At 42.7% G+C, this 10,411-nt stretch overlaps 1 protein-coding gene across 1 annotated transcript; it reads left to right on the top strand.

The window, feature by feature from the left end:
• Positions 1-8,717: 8,717 nt before the first annotated feature.
• LOC308086716 (uncharacterized protein) lies at positions 8,718-10,194 on the top strand (the record flags this gene model as incomplete). Its single annotated transcript, XM_080430367.1, has 2 exons — positions 8,718-8,783; positions 8,960-10,194. Exons 1-2 carry the CDS (start codon positions 8,744-8,746, stop codon positions 10,192-10,194), a joined length of 1,275 nt encoding a protein of 424 aa, XP_080286493.1. The 5' UTR covers positions 8,718-8,743.
• Between the last annotated feature and the right edge of the window lie 217 nt (positions 10,195-10,411).

The raw sequence follows: 10,411 nt of genomic DNA, 5'->3' as shown, positions 1-10,411 counted from the left end.
ACATTAAAACATAAAATAATGGCATAATGATGAAGGCAGTTGAAGTCTTTACTACAGCCCAAGGTAAAGTAGTTTGATAGTTCTGTTTGTGTTGAAGGTATGATCCCAATTCATCCCATTCGTCTGGCATGTAGTTAAACATCATTTATATGATATATAAATACATTATTTTGACACTGCTGACAATACAGTACATCAAGTAAGATGAGATAAAATCATTTAAATGGTCATTTGGCCATTGATCTGTTCGGCCACTAGAGGGCAATGTAAACCTATTATTGTTCTTATCCAGGGGGAACTGTTGCAGTGAGAATCTCACTCTCTCACTCTCTCACACACACACACACACACACACACACACACACACACACACACACACACACACGTATGTTTGATTACTATGTTCAACTCACTAGTACTTGTTATTTATTTTAGGTGAGAACCTTGTATAAGCCCTATATGGATTTCCTTTCTCACCTGCACTTATTGCTATGTCTTTAAATAATTGTTAAATTATTTACTGTTCTTATTGTGCAAAAAAACTAAAATAAAACTAAACTGTAGTATGGGAAGGCAGTCCCGCGGGCACACACGTGCACACCGGTGCATGTGCACACACAAACGTGCACACCGGTGCATGTGCACACACACGTGCACACCGGTGCATGTGCGTGCTCCTGCTCAAACAGACTGGTGGAACTCTGTGGTGGTGTGTGAAGCGAGCACTACATCCCTGACGACAACGACTCTAACTCACATTATAAGGTAAGGTTAATTAGTGCTGTGGCTCATAGGACCTTTAGTTCTACTGTCTGCTCCATTAAGACAGAGGTTCTCTAACAGTGTGCTGTGAGACAAGTCCAGGTGTGATTTGGGATTTTGTGACAACATCACATTGCAAAACTCACAAGAAAAAAAGGAAATTCTATAACATATAATATAGTTTTAACCAATTTCAACCTGGCATCCCTCTTTTGGGCATGTCATTGTAGTCGGAAACTTATTCGTATCGTTTTTCACACATTTTCTAAAATAGCGGCTTTACAAGCTCAATTGTCTAGATTAGCAAGAAAATAAAGGTGTGTAGAGATGCTGACTTGCCCATTGGTGTGCCTTGGACACAAAGTATGAAAAGCACTGCATCACAGTGTTGTCCTGAAGAGCTTCAACAAACATAAGCACAGAGCTCATCAACAGAGACAGTCATTATCACTGCCTCCAGGCAAAACACAACACACTTGTTCTTCATCTACTGATGGATTTATTTGGCTCAAACACAACATTCTCAATCAACCGTCAAACTGTTAATACATAAAGATGTAAAATAAACAAGAACTCACATTATGCAAATGATATAAACATAACAGTAACGTTATATTCATGAACACACAAAAAGAAAATACACCTAAAAATAAACATTACTGACTGCATACAACTGTAATGAAATGAGTCTGTAAACCAAATGTCCATAAAGAGACAATGCAATATTCATATTTAGACAATGAATAGTGTTTTTTTTTACCCCTTTTCACAAAAATGGAGTTGTTATGCCAATTGATTCCTCCCCACACACACATGTGTGTTGTCACTGTTGTTGTATCCTACTGACTCACCTACCAGTGAGGAGCCCCCACCAGGAGGACGGCGTAGAGCCTTCGTCCTACTCCTCCCGTCCAACACTCCCTGCTGACAGGTGGCGCCCCAGACCGTAGGAGTTCTTGCAGTGACACAATATCACCTTCACCTGAACACGGGCCAATTGTGTTCATATATACGCTCAACAAAGCCGGATGCACAACGTTGGATTCAAACCCACTTTAACACTGTGACACCCGAGTGCAGACAATGTAATATTCATATTTAGACAATGCAATATTTTTAAGTATAATGTTTAGACAATACAATATTCACATTTAAACAATGCAATATTCTTATGTAGACAATGCAATATCAAGATAAATTTTTAGACAATGCAATATGCATATTTAGGGAAAAAAATGCATCTAATTCCACTTAAAGGGATATTTCACTTTCAAAAAAAATCTGGGTCATTTTATGGTCTAGTCAGGCTTTAGTGAGACCCCCATACCGTTTTTAATTTGCTTGATTCAGTATTTAGATATTTGATATTCATTTAATCAGACAAGCCCCCTTCCTATACAAACCCATTATAACTTCAAACTCCATTTTCAACATCTTAGATTCATCAAAAACATCCGTCCTTAGTTCTGGTGACTCACCCTGCCCTCCTAATACGCGAGGGGGCCGTGTTTTTTCGATTACTTTTTTCATTTATTTTTAATATTTTTTTTGGAAAATGAAAAAAAAAAGAAATACAATAAAAAGTAATAATGAAAAAAGTAATCGAAAAAACACGGCCCCTCACGTATTAGGAGGGCAGGGTGAGTCACCAGAACCAAGGACGGGTGTTTTCAATAAATCTAACATGTTAAAAATTTAGTTTGAAGTTATAATGGGTTTGTATATGAATATCAAATATCTAAATACTGAATCAAGCAACTTAAAAACGGTCTGGGGGGCTCTCAAAAGCCTGAGTAGACGATAAAATGACCCACAGTTTTTTTATAAGTGAAATATCCCATTAACACATTGACTGCCAAGGACACAATACTAGTCATCTCAAATCCAACTCTTCACTGCAAAAATAAGGTAAAACCACGTATGAATTCATTAATTCATACCCGGCAATGAAAGCTGACAACAGCAAATCCACTATAGATGTGCTGATGAGACTTTAAACCAAATCCACTATAGATATGCTGATGAGACTTTAAACCATGTCGATTAAAACCCTTCTCGCACTATTCGCAGCTGAAAGGCTTCAATTCAGTGTGAATTGTTTGAATGTGTTTATTTAAGGTACTCTGATGTCCGTACGCTTTCCCACACTGGTGACAGTGGTAGGGCTTCTCTCCTGTATGACTTATCTGGTGACTTTTGAGATGACTGGGCCGGCTGAACCGTTCCCCACACTGGTCACAGTGGTAGGGCTTCTCTCCCGTATGAATTCTCTGGTGATCTTTGAGAGTACTGCTCTGGCTGAACCGTTCCCCACACTGGTCACAGTGGTAGGGCTTCTCTCCTGTATGAGTTCTCTGGTGACGTTTGAGATGACTGCCCTGGCTGAACCCTTTACCACACTGGTCACAGTGGAAGGGCTTCTCTCCAGTATGAATTCTCTGGTGAATTTTGAGAGTACTGCTCTGGCTGAACCGTTCCCCACACTGATCACAGTGGTAGGGCTTCTCTCCTGTATGAATTCTCTGGTGATCTTTGAGAGTACTGCTCCGGCTGAACCCTTTCCCACACTGGTCACAGTGGTAGGGCTTCTCTCCTGTATGAATTTTCTGGTGCTTTTTGAGATTACCGTTCCTGCTGAACCCTTTCCCACACTGATGACAGTGGTAAGGCTTCTCTCCTGTATGAATTATCTGGTGCTTTTTTAGATCACCGTTCTGGCTGAACCCTCTCCCACACTGGTCACAGTGGTAGGGCTTCTCTCCTGTATGAATTGTCTGATGACATTTGAGAGTATTGCTAAAGCTGAACCTTTCTCCACACTGGTCACAGTGGTACGGCTTCTCTCCTGTATGAATTCTCTGGTGACGTTTGAGAGTACTGCTATGGCTGAACCGTTCTCCACACTGGTCACAGTGGTAGGGCTTCTCTCCTGTATGTATTCTCTGGTGAAGTTTGAGATGTTCTTTTCTGCTGAACATTGTCCCACACTGGTCACAGTGGTAGGGCTTCTCTCCTGTATGAATACTCTGGTGCTTTTTGAGATCAGAGTTCTGGATGAACCCTTTCCCACACTGGTCACAGTGGTAGGGCTTCTCTCCTGTATGTATTCTTTGGTGAACTTTGAGATGATCTTTTCTGCTGAACATGGTCCCACACTGGTCACAACTAAATTGTTTCTTTCCTGTTTGACTCCTCGTGGATGGCTTTTGCTGTAATGATTTTGGGTTCTGGGACAGCTTGTTGCTTAAAGACAATCTTTGTCGTTCCACTTGTTGCATCTTGTGTGATTCCAGTGCGTTTACAACTGACTCATAATCCCTGTTCCCCCAGTTATCACTGTCATCAGTATCAGATTCAGAACAGTGTGAAGAGATGAGCTGGTCATCACTAGTTGGTTGTGGTGCTTGTATTGTCATGTGTTCAGTTGAGGTGCTGGTTTGAGGCTCTGTCTCTCTGTTTTCATCATCATCTTCGCTTTTTACTGCCAATAATGATCCTGCAGCCTCCCCTGAGCTTAGAAGCATCTCCTGCTGTTCCTCTTTAGTCTGTGGAGGTTCTAGTTTCACCTGGACCAGACTGGGGCTCCTCTCCTGCTGTTCAGGGGAAACCTCCTCTTTACACACAGGAAGTAGAGTGAGGTCTAGAAGGAGGAAAGAGGCGGGAGAACATCAGAGGAGAACAACTCAATAGACAAATTCCAATTCTTCAACGTCTGCCTCCTCTGCACTCCAGCATGAATCAGAAATGGTTCACATAACAAATGTTCATTTGCTTTAGGGGAGCACAGAGTGAGTAGAGAGGAGGCTCCCCAAGCCGCTTGGAGCGATGATAAGTGAGTGTATATCAAGTGTAGATTTCAGTGGCTTTCCCGACTTCCCTAACCCTTAACAGAAGCGTTGAGTGACTATCTATTTTGTTGGCAAGGATGATGAATTAATAAATTAATTCCTGACAATCAATGTGTTAATACAATAACACTGCCTACTTTGCAACCCTTTGCTGTTGGTTATTAAAAACTTTAAGCAACATTAAAGAGATCTGTCTTTAAAATACTGTATAGCACGTAGCTTGTAGATCGACGACTATGAAAATATGATTCTGTAAATACAGACTTCTCTTTGTAGTAGTCAGTTGAAACATCCAGTTAATAAAACAGTACATACCTATCCTGTACAACTTTACTACAGGTTGCAGCATTGCATCAAACAGTCCATGCCTCTGGTCCATCTCTCTCTGTTCCTCTGACCATGTTAATGATCTTTTGGAGGCCATCTCTCTTGATAGCGTAGATCTCTCCCTGTGGTGCTCTGTGGAAATAGAATAAAAAACTTTTTGTTTTCATTCATCAACCTTACATACCACAGAGAAGATCACTGAAGAGCTTCAACAATACAGTGGTAGTTTTATGTTCAAACAACATCACATTTAGAAGACTTTCATGATACTTTTAAAAGACTTTCCAAAGACTCACTTCTAAAGAATTTGTCACAAACAGGGCTCAAATGTAAGTGTTTTACTTGGTAGAACTGCTGCTACCAATTTAGAAATTAAGGAGCACCAGAACTAATTAGGAGCACTCACCAAAGTTTAAGGAGCAGCCATATGTATCATGTATTATTTTATTTGTTTTACATAATTAATAAAAAAAACAATAACATAACTATGTGTTTTACAAATATCCTACAATGATGAAAGTAGCCTTAAAAATGCATGGTAGACCACTGGGACTTTATGTAATATTCTGGGGCCAGGATTTAAAATTTAGTTTCCTGATTCTGTCTGTTATAAATTCCCTTCTTTGTATCCTGAATTCCATATTACGTTTGTTCTGTTCAGGCACTCATTTGGTTAGCTAAGTTTTCCACTTCAGTCAGGCTTCTAGATAGCCCTGCGAGTGTTGGGGTCCTCAGTGTTTATATTGAACTCACGTTGAGACGGTCCGCAGCGTCTCACGTCCCTTATTTTTATAAGTGCGTTCATGAAGAGTAAGTGTACTGTATTGCACAACTTATATTAATGTTTAATGCTTCTATGTGTAGATAATGTTGTGTAGGGTACATGACGTTTTTGAGGCCATGTGTGTGTTGTGTGTGCATTTCTGTACTGTTGAGTTGGTTAGCTCACATGCTAATTTAAGCTCGCCTGGCCAGCTAGTTGTGGCCATCCTGCTACTCTAATTGGCGGCCAAACTCATGGAGTGTACACAAGTATATGGGGAGTGTATGGGGCCAGTCTCCAAGCAGACACATGGCCCAACTAACTCCACATTTTCCCCCAAAATTCCTCAATATTCTGCCTGTAACACCAGCTGCTTCCCATACCGTTACTGTACTTGCAGGATGTACAATTAATATCAAATGCATTATGCTCCAATACTTATGCAAATCACTTCGCCAGCTCGCAATTTACTTCCTGATGGTTCTTTTAACAGCCAATCATCATCATCTGCAACCAAAACTAAGCACCTTCGTTGCCACATCCGTGAAACGGGAAAGAAACAAGCGCTGCCCACAGACAACAGATCTACAAGCTAACAACGCCTCGCGCGTCTACGTGTTGTTGCCTTGCAAATCCACTGCACGTAGCCCCTCCCCCCGCAGAGCACACAGGCACGTAGCCCCTCCCCCCGCAGAGCACACAGGCACGTAGCCCCTCCCCCCGCAGAGCACACAGGCACGTAGCCCCTCCCCCCGCAGAGCACACAGGCACGTAGCCCCTCCACCCGCAGAGCACACAGCACAGATAACGACACAGGGGGGATATGGAGAGAGGCAGAGAAAGCCAGAGAGACAACACGAAACTCTTCCCACAAAACTTTACAAAACTTTGCACGCAGCCATGGGACCACGCAAAAAAAACAACCTGGCCAAACGCACACGCAAAGCCACGCAACATCGTGTGGCTCGCGCAGCAGCAACAACAGGTAATTACTTTGTTATTTCTTTCACTTGCTAAGAAATTACTTCAACGTGTGTGTGTGTGTGTGTGCACGCGTGCGCGTTCCGATTATTAAAAGACGCATCCAACTCACCATCCGTGTGTCCACATGCACTGTTGTCGCAAACACACAAAACAGCGGCCATTTCGCCACACACATTACTTTGTGTGTGTGTGTGTGTGTGTGTGTGTGTGTGTGTGTGTGTGTGTGTGTGTGTGTGTGTGTTTGTGTGTGCGCAAAAACACACAAACGGCGGCCATTTTGACCAGATTGTACAGGGTCACACTTTTCTGTATAACACCCTCCGCAGAAACCGAAACCTCACTTCAGTACACGACGTCTCCGTTGGTAGGTGTGTGCGCGCGCACACGCGCGTCGCTAAAACACACAAACAGCGGCCATTTTGACCAGACTGTACAGCAGGGGTCTTCAACAGGGGGTCCGGGACCCCTAGGGGGTCCTCAGAGTTACTACAGGGGGTCTGCCAAATCTTTGTGTGATAGGATTTTTTATTTTACCTTAACCAGTTGAACCCTAGCATCCCTTTTCTGAGGAGAATTTTCGCCAAAAATAGCAGATCTACAAGCTCACAACTCCTCGCAGATCTGCTATTTTTGGCAAAGAGGTATAGAGGGGAAAAAAGAGCAGACCAAGTAAACGAAAAAAGTTTAATCTGAAACACAATTTTATACACTATAGAGGGGGTCCCTGCTTCATCTCTCTCTCAGCTAGGGGGTCCTTGGCCTGAAAACGTTGAAGACCCCTGCTGTACAGGGTCACACATTTCTGTATAACACCCTCCGCAGAAACCGAAACATCACTTCATTATAACACATCTCCGTTGGTAGGTCAGTATGTCCAGAAAACACACATTGCATGGTCAAACTCACGTGAGGTTGACAGATTGTGCTAGAGTAGACACATAAGAAACCAGGTCTAATCAAAACAAGTCCAAACGCCTATAAGTCAGACGAGGTTGCCAGATTGTGAGAGACAACTAAGCCACCAGGTCTATGAAAACTAAAAAGATAGCCCTCCCACATCGATCGGATGAAACATCGGTATGTGTGTGTGTCTATGTGTCTGTGTGTCTCATCGTCGCAATAAAGCATACAGTTTTACACAATACTACCTACATGGGAAAATAAAGTCTCTTCATTACCAGATGCATTTCAAACACTGTGCTGCCTGCTCAGAGTCATACTGTGTCTAATATACACATCTCATCTCTCATCTCAGCTGGGTCCCATCTGGACAATAGCCAGAGAATCACACACAGTAACCCACTGGAGCGGCCTGAGGCCACAGGTACACATGCATATTATCCTCTAATTCCCACTGCATTATGTTGGGGCAGATTATCTTATAAAAAAAAGTCTGATCAACATGCTAATTCTGATTTTCTTTTCTTATGTACACTTCTCAGATAATCCTGATCCACACAGTTGTCAGGGAAACAGTGACACCCTGTCAATGGCAGCGACCCAGGCAACAGGTACACTTCACAGATCTTACAATTCACAATTTACCAATTAGCCATTTAGCAGACGCTCTGAATGGACAGTGATTTACACGAAGCAAGGACACAAGATCATACATCAGGAACACATCAAATGCTGACAAACGCTAATCTACTAATAAAGTCCTACTGACGAAAAACAATAATCTAATTATGACAAAACAATACAGTCATACTGACAAAAAACAATAATATAATAATGACAAATACATATGTAACCCAAGCACCTATCATCAGCCTGGACATTACAACAACACACACTATAGGATGCCAGGTCAACAATGACCTGCCATCTGTCTACATAACATGCTATCTACCTTAGATTTTAGCCTTTGCATACGCCTGCACGGTCAGCAAGGCTAGGGCAAGTGCAACGCTATCTTAATGTACATCAAAAGCTCTTCAATGTCACAAGTACTGTCATACACTAACTGCATACCATAACATCCCGGCTAATTCCTTTTTTGCCCACACACAACTGTCCCCACTTCTCAGCTAACCGCAGTGACAGCAACCGCTACAGCATGAGGAAGACTCGCTCCTTACAGATGCCCCCCACCAAAAGTAAGTACTTTTGTTTTTCCCATTGTCCCTCAAATGCATTACATCACTCGCTCTCTCACATTTCTTTTCATTACATTTACACAGAATATTATAATTACTATGTTACGCACACATTACTCAACTGCCATCATCACATTCATGCCAATTCATGGATGCTGTCCAATCTCACTTCGCAGAACGCCGCTATGAGGACCATCAATACGGAACACACTGTAATCCATCACAAAGGACAAAACCAAAGGATAAACACTTCAGAAGAGCGTGGACACAGCCACAACAACTCACAGAAACAGTTGACTTTCCCACACCTGCAATGGATTGCATCTGCACTTCATGCAAGGCTGTCATGTTCCCCTGGGAAACATCAGGACTTTCAAAAGATCCTGTCCCACTCAAAACCTTCAGTGCCTGTTGCCATTATGGAGCAATCCAACTAAAGCCATTCAAGGACCCCCCTCCTGCACTTCAATGTCTGTTTGACAGGACCTCTCCACAATCCAGGCAATTCATGGACAACATCCGACAGTACAATGGCTTAGTGTCTATGGCTTCAAAGAATGTCACTGGTAAAATCATTGAATTCAAAGGACAAGGGCCACGACCGTTCAAGATGAGTGGCCAAATGTACCACCTCACTCACTCGGCAGTCTTTCCTGACACCAATAACCGACCCAAATTCTCACAAATCTTTGTATTTGATCAAGACAATGAAATTAAGAACCGCCTTCATCAGGCTAAGGGAGAGGACCTTATTAAGGAGCCCACTTTAACCCTCATTCAAAATGAATTAAAGACAGTTAACCCTTTAGTACGATTCTTTAAGACCGGAGCTGAACTACTCAATGCAAACCCAACTCAGGAACTCAAAATGGTGTTCAAGTCCAAAAGCTCACAGGGGGCAAAGAAAAGTCACCTCAACCCTGCTGTCCCTGATGTTGTTGTTTTTGCACCAGGATGCCAGACAGAGCCCAGAGACATTGTTCTGTACAGAACTACAGCTGACGCACCTAATCACAACCAGACTACACACATCAATTCACTACACCCTATGTATGACCCAGCCGCTTATCCCTTGATCTTGCCACATGGGGATGCTGGCTTCAGCATCGACAACCCCATCACAAAGGTTCATGCACAGTCACACACAGCCAAAGTGACTCTTCAGGAGTTCTTCCGATTCCATCTACAGCAGAGAACCCACTTTTTCAACACCCTTCTGAAGTCAGGGCGACTTGCTCAAGAATACTTCTGTGATCAATACTCCAAAATAGAAAATTGCCGTATGAACTACTACAGGAGTAAGGAACTACAGGACAAGTACAGGGCCCACCAGTATTCCGGTCTGATTGATTCCCTGGCTACTCAGCAAACACAGCCAGGACAGAGGCCACCAACATTGGTCAACAGATAATTCTTCCAGGCTCACACACTGGTAGCCCCAGATACCTGTACAAGCACTATCTAGATGCCCTTGCCATAGCAGCCAGATACAGAAAGTTTGACCTCTTCACCACCATTACAGCAAACCCAAGGAGTGAAGGTGTCCTGAATAACATATTTGCAGACCAGCAGCCCACTGACAGACCAGACATTGTCAATAAAGTCTTCAAACGGAGTCTGGATGAGCT

Source organism: Gymnoscopelus braueri, assembly GCF_963280865.1.
Source record: "Gymnoscopelus braueri genome assembly, chromosome: 6".
In the NCBI taxonomy this organism is placed as follows: domain Eukaryota; kingdom Metazoa; phylum Chordata; class Actinopteri; order Myctophiformes; family Myctophidae; genus Gymnoscopelus; species Gymnoscopelus braueri.
The sequence above is the reverse complement of the archived record's forward strand: the minus strand, read 5'-3'. Positions and strand labels throughout refer to the sequence as shown.